Source organism: Cyphomyrmex costatus, unplaced genomic scaffold (assembly GCF_001594065.2).
Source record: "Cyphomyrmex costatus isolate MS0001 unplaced genomic scaffold, Ccosl1.0 scaffold1132, whole genome shotgun sequence".
In the NCBI taxonomy this organism is placed as follows: Eukaryota; Metazoa; Arthropoda; class Insecta; order Hymenoptera; family Formicidae; genus Cyphomyrmex; species Cyphomyrmex costatus.
The window spans coordinates 1-10,363 of NW_017275100.1; the positions used below are offsets into that span (position 1 = coordinate 1).

Here is a 10,363-nt window from a genome sequence, read left to right on the forward strand (position 1 = left end):
CGTACAGTACTTTTTTTGTCACACATATATCGCGGTCGTAAGCGGTCGTAAGGTTGTCGTAAGGTTGTCGTAAGCAGTCGTAAGGTTGTCGTAAGCAGTCGTAAGTTGGTCGTAAGCGATCGTAAGCAGGTCGTAAGATGGTCATAAGTTGATCGTAAGCCGGTGGGGCCTTACTACACATATATATACATATATAGATACACGCATATATTCTGGCACATCTTTAAAACATCGAAGGCATTGATTGTTTCTTTGGTAGTCCTTCTCGGGATAGTAGGCAATGTTTTACAGCAGGCGCGTTAAATAATTTTCACAGCGGGCGCATTGATTGTTTCTTTAGCAGTGCTTTTTAGGATAGTTGAGGGACATTTTGTTCTGGGGAGTAGCAGCTGGTTAGACAGCCCGTTTTGGGATTGTTAGCTAGCAGTTACATCGGTTACGGGCTTTGTTTCTGTAAAAGTATTTCTTAAAATATATTAAAAAGTACATAGAATATGGCGAACCTGCATTGTTATATTTGCGATAGACGATTTCCTCGTAGAACAATGTCTTGCATCGATGGAGAGGAAAATGATGCAAAACTGAATATAGCGGTCCAGAGACGTAACGCCTTTAATAGGTGTGCCTTGGAAGTAACAGATCTCACTCGAATATGTATAAATTGCAACCAGTCAATTCGTCAAGAAATACAAGCGATTGAAGAGGATCCTGGTCGTTTACGATTAAACGTTTTATCACAAACTAGGAATGGCACGTGCCTTATATGTAACGCCGAGGTAGACCTGCATCGATTGTCAATTGAATGTAAAGCTAATGTCTTTATCTGCAGAAACATATACATTCCTGAAAATGTTAAATCATGTCAATATCATTTGGATGGTCGAGGCTTTTTGCTACCAGCTCTGTTACTTGGTTTGCAATCTATTAATAGACCGTATGTGATCAGAGGACCGGAACTGCAAGTATTTTTGCAGGGACTGCGCGATGTAGCAACTAGTATGACGCGAATTGATGACGAATCCAGCTTAACAGATGAGGAATTCGAATGTTTCTCTCCAATAACAAAAGATCAATTTAGAGAACTATTTACTTACTGTGACAGAGTTCCTCGTGAAGGAGGTTATAGGTATGTTACTAAAAAACATCTGTTAATGTTTTTGTGCAAAATGCGACAAGGGCTTTCAGATGACTTTGTCTGTGCTATGTTCCAATATTCAAGCAGGCAAGCAACAAGTTTGGCTATTGCTACTGCAAGACAATCTCTGATGCAGCGTTTTGTGCCTGCCAATATTGGTTTCGACGCAATTACGCGAGAGAATTATATTGCCAGACATGTAACTGAATTCGCCAATGAATTGTACAACCCGGATCCCATTACTCCTAGAGTCATAGGAATTACAGATGCTACTTACGCGTATATGCCGAAAAGTACAAACTTCAGAGCACTTCGACAGTCATATTCTGTCCACAAAGGACGTCACTTATTGTTAGTCAAACCGGTATTGATAGTTGCGCCCGATGGCTGGATTCTTCATATTCAAGGTCCATACTTTTCTGATCATTCGAACAATGATGCTGCTATTTTGCGAAATGAATTTGATCACGATGCGCAGAGAATGAGAAGATGGATTCAGGAAGATGATATTATGATTGTCGATAGAGGGTACCGAGATGCCATTCCACTTTTCGAACAATTAGGCATAACTTGGGAAATGCCAGCGCTGCTGAATCGAAATGAACGTCAGCTTAGTACTGAAGATGCAAATGAGTCGCGGCTTGTTACAAAATCAAGATGGATAGTAGAAGCCAGAAATGGCCATCTTAGATCAATATTTAAAATCTTCCAGCATACTGTACAGATTCAGCATATTCCGAATATTGTAGACTTTTATCGAATAGCTGGTGCAATTATAAATAGATACCACCCTATAATTTTGATGGAAGGAGCCAATGCTGAAATGGCTCAACGACTACTTGAACGTGCCAGGGAACCAAATGTTGTTCAGGCACTCGTGGAAGCTGAAAATCTTCACACAAGAAACGCGCAAAGATGGGTTCGTTTAAATGCTGGTCAAATACAGGACTTCCCAATTTTAACAATTCAAGATTTAAAAGACCTTACGTTCGGTATTTATCAAGTAAAGTTGGCCCCTTCATATGTACAAGATAAATTGCAGCGAGAAGCGGAAGACGAACTACAGGTAGAGATGTTGAGAGATCAAAATAGACTGCCTCAACCAGGTTTTATTAGAGTTCGAGTCTTTTCTCGATTTCGTAACAGTACAAGATATCAGCTTTGGATTTCCTATATACCAACTGATGAACAAAATGAAACAATGGAGGATGGAGAAGATGAAAACGAAAATCCTATACAAGGTTATTATTGTTCCTGCAAGTCTGGTGCTCGGACTGTTGGCACATGTGCACACATTGCAAGCGTTGTGTGGCTCTTGGGTTATGCGCAATACGAAGAAAATGTCCATTATCCATCTACAAGACTAATTGAGTCCATACAGGATGCAGGAAATAGACCACTGTAGAATATTGAATTATAGAAAAATCAGCCCTTTTAAGGGCTATACGATGTATAAAATCCGATCGCGCAACCTCCACGTGGTATACATCGGGTAACGCTGATGCCGACGGTTCCTGGGTTTCATATACAATTATCTATCCAAACTCGCTTTTAGGAAACCTACGTGTAAAACCAATATTTTTTTTATAAAACTTTTATAAAACCAATGTAGGGGAATACTCTGTAGACATATTCCCCACCCCATCTCTTCTGTCTATCATGCCTCAAACTTATATCCCTTCAGAGGAGGCTGCTCCCCCCGCCCCCTTCCCCGCCGCTAAAAGTATCCTAACCTAACCTACAATAACTTTTTTTCCCAGTTTAAGAAACCTGGCCTAGTTGTACAGGATATACCCGCATACTGAAGCTTTGATACTCTGTACCTCGGAAACTAGCAATTTTCAGACCTCGTATCCATTGAAGCTTTTGATCAGAATATATAGAAGAACAATATTCTGGAGTTTTACGGAATTTGACCGGGAACCAATTTCCATAAGATTGGTGCGGGGTCCTTTTCAGATTTTTTTAAGCATAAATAACAAAGTTGTCCGTGTTTAAAATTGACGGACAAAAACGGACAAATTGGGTCAATAAGGGTTAACCAGGTGTGTGACAAGGTTGACGCATCCGGCGCATCCGATTTGGTCGGTTGCAGTTCAGTTTGGACTGGCAGAAGGCACAATTTCGTGAGCGGCCGCTTGCACTCGGACCGAGCGGTCCGAACGGAAACTACGCGGACGAGTCCGTCGAGGCCCGGGTTGCAAGCCACCACTCGACCAAGAGCCCACCTGCAAGGCGGCAAAGTAGAATCGCGCAGTAGTACCATCGTTCCGATTCGGACGGAAGGTTGGGCTTGCCGCCATTTACTACGCTGTTGCAGCGTGTTCACATAATCGTGCTGCCAATGCTTCCAAAACTTTTCGGCAAGTTGTCTAACTCGTTGCCACCTCGAGAGTCGGTTTTCGTTCAGATTAAGAACGGATGGTTCGGGAGACATGTTGAGGGCTGAACCGACCAGGAAGTGACCGGGTGTGAGAGCATCGTAATCGTCTACCGAATCCGAGAGAGGACCGAGCGGTCGCGAATTCAAACAAGATTCAATTTTACAGAGAAGCGTCGTCAGCTCCTCGAAAGTGAGAGTATGCGTACCCACCACGCGGCGCAAGTGATGCTTGAGGCTACGTACGCCCGCCTCCCACAGCCCTCCGAAGTGAGGAGCATGAGGGGGCATGAACTTCCAGGCGACGCGGTCGAAAGCGGTGCTATTCTGAAAGGCCGGGTCTCTCAGGGCATCTTGATAGGCCCGTGTCAATTCCCGGTCGGCACCCGTAAAGGTCGTGCCGTTATCCGAATACATCATCCCCGGTAATCCCCGTCGCGCAGTAAAGCGAGTATACGCGTCCAGAAAGGCTGGAGTGGAATATCCTCCCACTAATTCCAGATGGATAGCGCGAGTGGCTAGGCACACAAAGACGGCAATGTACGATTTGTGAGTCTTGTACCCCCTTCCCCCCGACGATCTGACGGCGATCGGTCCGGCATAATCCACGCCGCAGTGAAGGAAAGGTCGATTGGAAGCAGTTACACGAGACTGCGGCAACTGACCCATTAGTTGAGTCGGCACCGCAGCTTGTTCTCGCACACAAGGAACACAGCTATGAATGACTGATTTGACAAGTGAGCGAGCACGAAGGATCCAATACTCTCTCCGCACTGTGGAGAGAGTGAGCTTAACTCCGGCATGAAGAGTTCTGATATGTGCATGTTTAACTATTAAAGATACAAGCGGATGACTTTTTAGAAGGATTGGATGACGCGAACGTATTGGAAGAGACGCATCCTCCAACCGCCCGCCGACGCGCAGAACGCCGTCGTTATCGAGGTATGGATTGAGTGGCAGAGTAGGACTTCTGGAGTGAAGAGGTTGGCCCTTATGCAGCGACGCCAGCTCGCGAGGGAACGACTCCGTCTGAATGGATCTCAGCCAGAAAAGCTTGGAGCGCTGACACTCGTCCGTGGTGAGATCGCTCGACGGGGAGCTATCGGCGACATTCGCGTCCCGGCCACAACGACAGCAGTCCACGAAACGCATGACATAAGCCGTGACTCGAACGAGCCTGGGACATGTCGAAAATCTGGACGCTAGGTCCCAACCCTCGTCCACCACCGCCTGCCCGACGGTAGTGCGTGCCTCCGCCCGAGTTTCGCGAGGCGACGGATTGAGTTGACTGCCGAAAGCTCTGACTGGCCAGTCACCCTCCTCGAGCCTCAGCCAGGACGGTCCCCGCCACCAGAGGGGATGTGACGCGAGCTCCGCACCCAGCAATCCTCTTGACGCACAGTTGGCGGGATTGTCGGCTGTCGGAACATGACACCACTGAGAGGGCGGAAACCTCGAACGGATGAACGCAACTCTGTGAGCCACAAAAGTTTTCCAGTTTGACGGATCGCGACTCAACCAGGCTAACGCTACTGCAGAATCGGTCCAACAGTGACACGCGAGAGTAGGAATGTCGAGTGAGACTCGCACAAAATCCATCAAGCGAGATTTGACGGATCGCGATTCAACCAGGCTAACGCGACTGTAGAATCGGTCCAACAGTGACACGCGAGAGTAGGAATGTCGAGTGAGACCCGCACAAAATCCATCAAGCGAGTGAGCAGCACTGCCGCCGCTAGCTCGAGCCGCGGAACGCTTGTCGGCCTGACTAGCGCCACCTTTGATTTGGCGGCCAGGAGCGTCACGACAACTTCCCCGGATAGAGACGTGACGCGCATAAACACGGCAGCGGCGTAAGCGACGGAGGACGCGTCGGCGAATCCGTGCAACTCGCAGCCGGCCGTGTCCGAACCGCGACTCGTCCATCTAGGCAGCGTCAAGCCGTCGATGCTTGACAGAGATTGATAGATGGATGTCCAACGTGACTGAACATCCGGCGGGATCTCGTCATCCCAATCGCATCCGCAGCGCCACAGTTGCTGCATGAGAATTTTTGCCGCGACGATGACTGGAGCGACCCAGCCCATCGGGTCAAAAAGCCTGGCAATAGTCGAGAGAATTGCCCGCTTGGTCTTAGAGACCTCGGGCGAAACGTGGACATGCACTTGGAATACGTCGAGCGCTGGTTTCCACGACAATCCGAGAACACTCAGTCGCTCGTCAGGCTGCATAATTTTATTGCAAGCAAGTCCGTGATCGTCTGACGGAATGTCAGTCAAAAGCTCGGCGCGATTACTCGCCCACTTTCGTAATTTAAAGCCGCCACTCTGAAGGAGCGAGCAGACTTGATCTCGAGCCTGACGAAGCAACGGAATGTCCTCAGCCCCGAACAGCACATCGTCCACATAAATGTTATCTTTGAGAACGGCTGAAGCGAGAGGAAATCGGTCACCCTCATCGACAAGAAGCTGCTTCAGAACACGAAGAGCTAGAACAGCCGACGCAGTGCGGTATGTGACGGTCGCCAATTGATAATCTTGAACGGTTTGGTCATCCGAAACCCAGAGAATTCTTTAATAATTATGATCGCGTTGGTCGACCATAATCTGTCGGTACATTTTTGCGATGTCGGCACTGTACACGTACTTGTGCTGCCGCCACCGCAGGAGAACAGCGACCAAATCTGCTTGGAGTTTTGGTCCCGAGAGAAGATGAGAATTGAGTGATGTTCGAGGTTTCGCAGGAGGCATTGAACACCACGCGAACACGCGTCGTGGAACTGGATTCCCGAATTACTGGGTGATGCGGGATATAGACTGTCTGTGTCGAATCGGACGATGGAGGAGGCACTCGACTCATGTGCTCGAGTTCCTCGTACTCTGACATGAATGCGGAGTAAGCTTCTTTTAAATCCGGATTACGCGACAAACGACGAGTTAATCCCGTGAGCATCCCTTTCGCGTTTGACCGAGATTCGCCTATATCGATAGGAGGGCTATTGCGGAAAGGAAGACGCACTGCGTACCGCCCCTCGGGGTCGCGAGTGTGCGTTGAGAGAAAGTGCTCCTCGCACTGCCTGTCTTCGGGGGAGGTAGTGTCCACTTGAGGGACCTCCTCGAGTTCCCAAAACTTGCGCAAATCATGTTCGAGCGAACAGTGATTAGCAACAATCTGGCAGGAAGGAACAGCTGTGCCCCCCGTAGGGCCTGAAAGAACCCAGCCTAAGTGGGTATTCTGAACGATGGGTTGATCGGCGGGTCCCCTGCGGACACCGTCGATGAGAATTTGCGAGAACAAATCAGCTCCGATCAGCACATCGATTTGTTCCGATCCGGTGGGGTCAGCATCAGCCAATGTGAGATCGGCGAGATGTGTCCACGCTGAGCTGAGAGGAGTGCCACGCGGTACGTATTTGGTAAGAGACGGCAAAATGTATGCGAGCGTCGAGAACGCCGGACCGAGGCCATCGCGCGAGGTAATTTGAAGTTGCGCGACGTGTCGACACGTTCCGGCGGAAGCGCAACCCACCGCAGAAATGGATGTGAGTGTCCGCATGCGACGAAGTCGCAGAGTTTGAACAACTCGTTCAGTGACCAACGTTACCTCAGAACTCTGGTCGAGCAGGGCCCTAACTTGCACCGAGCGCCCCGACGGAGCGCTTACAATGATTTGAGCCGTCGCGAGTAAGACCGGCGACGGAGTCGCAGTTAATGCGACGGATGAGCAAGCGACGACCGGTTCGGAAGCCGGTGAGGGCGAGGCCGCGTTCGCGTCGACTGCGGTCGCGCTCATATTCGTCGGAGAAGGCGAGTCAACGTGCAACGTTGTATGATGCCGTTGTTGGCACGTACGACAAGAGTATTTACTTTGGCAAGAATTGACTACATGTTTCTCACTCAAACAATTGAAACACCGCTTTTGTTGTTTGACGAGATCGCGACGTTGATTAGAGCTTTTGCCGACGAATTGCGTACATTTACTTAACAGATGATTCTTTTTACAAAGAGAGCACTTTATTTCCGACGCGACTGACGCGGCAGAACTCGTCGCAGTTTGACGCACCGATTTGGATGTCGCGATCGGTTTGAGCTCTTCGAGAGCGTGAGCACGCGATGATATAAATTTAACAAGATCTTGATACGAAGGAGGGAGAGAGTCGCTGCCTAATTTTAATTTTCACGCGCGTCGCGTAGCCGGGTCAAGTTTTTGTGACAGTGAGTAAACGAGGATGTCGTTCAAGATGTCTTCGGATGATCGATCGAGACGTTGTAACGCCGCGAGCGCTTTGTCGACCTTATCTCGAAGAGCGTGCAATTCGGACGCCGATTCACGCGACATCGCCGGAAGATTATAAAACGTTGCTACGTGAGTCTCGATTAATCGACGTTTGTTCTCGTAACGCGCACCTAGTGCCTTCCAGGCAACATCAAAATTCTCGGCTGTGATTGAAATGTCCGAAATGACTTCGCGAGCACATCCGGTTAAACTTGACGCTAAGAAGTGCATGCGACTGAAATTTGACAGCTCTTTATTTTGAATAATTAACGAATGAAATCTATCGCGAAAAGTCTCCCACTCCTCGATCTTACCGGTAAACGGCGGCAATGGAATTTGAGGTAAATGCTGCAACGATAGCGAAGACGAGTCGGAACGCGCAGCTACGGACGCAAACGATTGATTCGGACACACGGGTGGCTCCACTTCTTCCAAAACCTCGGCCATGTAGTCAAGCGCTGTCTGGAAGATGTCCTCGTGAAGGGCCAAAGCCCGCTCCGCTGCCGTCTCCTCGTTGGGAAACGCCTTGATGAACGCTGCATTACAATGAATGCACTGGCTCCAAAGTTCCTTGAGAGCGTTGATACGCGACCGCACTTTGGCCGGCGTATAATTGTTCTTGCCGATTTTCTTAAAGTTTTCGAGAACTCGGTCAACGCTCTGCAACAACAACTGCTGCCTCTCTCTAACGTCCGTCATCGTTACTTATTGTTGCCTGTGTACTTCTGCTCATTCAATCCGGCTCGAAGGACCACTTTGTTTTATGTCGCGGAAGCGAATTTGAATAATCGCGACAATGTTCACGCTGGTTCGTGCGTCGCGTGACACACTGAGTGGCGCAATAGGAGAGAGAGAGATAGGATAAAGTACAAATGAGTGAACAGCTGGTCAACTTTATTTCACACAGAACTTCCCCAATAAGTTGTCGAGAAGGGAATTCAGCTTGTCAGGCTCATTCGCGAATGCGTCAAATTTATAATTGAGTCGCCTTGCAAGCGATACCAAAGTCAATGCCGTAGGGCGATAACGGCGCGGACGGCTCCAAGACTTCGATCCGCACGGAGAGAGCGGCAGTCGGATGGCTCTCACAATGGCCGATAGCGGCGGATTTTCGCACTCAGCACGCCGGAATGAAGTGAGTCACCATCGAATGATCCTCGGAGCTTTGCACTCACTCTAACTATAATGACTCGCGTCGGAGCGCGGCGGTTATGCCAATCGAGAATGCGCAACTCGCCGCTGATGCGGAGCGAGATGATCGCCGCGATAATCTGGTGCCGCTCTGCCACGTGTTGCTTGCTTCAGAGAGCGAACAAGAAGAAAGAGAAGAAATCACCGCGTCTTTCCGGCGAAGCGTCTGTCAGGAATTAGTGTCAGAGCGAGCAATTGGGCGAGCATGACGTCACCCATTGATTAAGCGACCAGCTAATTGGTCGGCGACCACCTGCGCACGCGAGCGACGGGTCGCGCATCCCGCGAAATGCGCGGAGCCTTCGCAGGCTCGGAGCGTGGCGCCGCTCGGCGGAGCATTCCCGTGCCCCGGCGGCAAGAGCGCAACGCGCTAATGTTGCGCTCCCGGTCGAATCTCCAACAATATCTATCTCCTCACAAGTTCACATATTATACTTAAAGACCGAGTTGTTGCCGGTTCTATTTTTCTAGACATCTTCTTATCGGCCCTATGACATATCTTTTAAGCATGTAATTTAGACATAAAGCATTTATAAGCGGTAATTTTAAAAGTGGGCCTTATTTTGTACTGGGCTTTATTCGGCTCAGGTACCTTAGTAAATTTTGTATCTAAAAGATTTCAAACGTTTCCGTCTTTACAATACAAGAAAATGTTCCCGTTTATTAGCGAAAATATTATGTACAAGCTCCTAATTTCTTCCGATCCAGTTGTAACGATGCATCCCCCATCGTTCTGGCTAACACCACCCAGCCGAACGTCGCTGCATCGCTGATTGCGATGCAGTGATGAGGGTGCATAGCGCCCGATAAAATAGCAAACATAATTCGCAGGTACAAAGCGGCAGTAACGGCCGCGTAACACCGAGCACCGCCGATCGAGACCGAAGTAGAGCGATCGCCGCGGATTCCCACTTCTTGGGACTCAGACCCGAACACCGCAAAGTACGGGAAAACGCGAGCGAAAGCGAAAAACCACGAACGCGGCATTTTCGTTCGTATAAAAATGCCGCGTTACGAGAAAAGAGGTGATTCCTGTCCCGATCTGTTCCAGACAACGAATCCCGAAATCCTCAAAAGCCTACACGACACCGAGAAAACGGGCCAGAGCGTACTCTAGCTCCGTCGAGAGTTCTCGACAGGTCTCCAGTCAGGCATCCTAGTGCACCGAACGGCAAGAACCGAGGGGCAGAGTGTGCTCTGCCTCTGCCGAGCGTTCTCGGCAGCCGTCTCGGTGCAACGTGCAACAACCACTAACGCAGTATCCACCGCGCCGATTGCGATTCACGCACACGCGCACACACCCGCTCTGCAGTGTCAACTAAACACCGCACCGACTGCGCTTCGTACACACACAACACACGCACGCACACACACACACACAC

At 49.3% G+C, this 10,363-nt stretch overlaps 3 protein-coding genes across 3 annotated transcripts; 1 reads left to right on the forward strand and 2 right to left on the reverse strand.

The window, feature by feature from the left end:
* Positions 1-545: 545 nt before the first annotated feature.
* On the forward strand, positions 546-2,540 carry LOC108771294 (uncharacterized). The gene has a single exon (XM_018544023.1). The coding sequence runs from the start codon at positions 546-548 to the stop codon at positions 2,538-2,540; it is 1,995 nt and encodes a 664-aa protein (XP_018399525.1).
* Positions 2,541-3,038: 498 nt separating this feature from the next.
* LOC108777205 (uncharacterized) lies at positions 3,039-5,114 on the reverse strand. The gene has a single exon (XM_018544034.1). It carries the CDS (start codon positions 5,112-5,114, stop codon positions 3,039-3,041), a length of 2,076 nt encoding a protein of 691 aa, XP_018399536.1.
* On the reverse strand, positions 5,114-7,307 carry LOC108777215 (uncharacterized). The gene is made up of 2 exons (XM_018544047.1): positions 6,162-7,307; positions 5,114-5,983 (listed from the first exon to the last, which is right to left on the reverse strand). The coding sequence occupies exons 1-2, from the start codon at positions 7,305-7,307 to the stop codon at positions 5,114-5,116; spliced, it is 2,016 nt and encodes a 671-aa protein (XP_018399549.1).
* Positions 7,308-10,363: the final 3,056 nt, after the last annotated feature.

What these genes read in the sequence shown, in the direction of transcription:
- LOC108777215 (XM_018544047.1), bottom strand. Translation starts at nt 7,307, where the DNA reads ATGAGCGCGACCGCAGTCGACGCGAACGCGGCCTCGCCCTCACCGGCT. An exon ending in CTGCGGTGGCGGCAGCACAA is followed by an intron (nt 5,984 to 6,161) that starts GTACGTGTACAG and finishes GTTCTGAAGCAG; the next exon opens with CTTCTTGTCGATGAGGGTGA.
- LOC108777205 (XM_018544034.1), bottom strand. Translation starts at nt 5,114, where the DNA reads ATGGATTTTGTGCGAGTCTCACTCGACATTCCTACTCTCGCGTGTCAC.
- LOC108771294 (XM_018544023.1), top strand. Translation starts at nt 546, where the DNA reads ATGTCTTGCATCGATGGAGAGGAAAATGATGCAAAACTGAATATAGCG.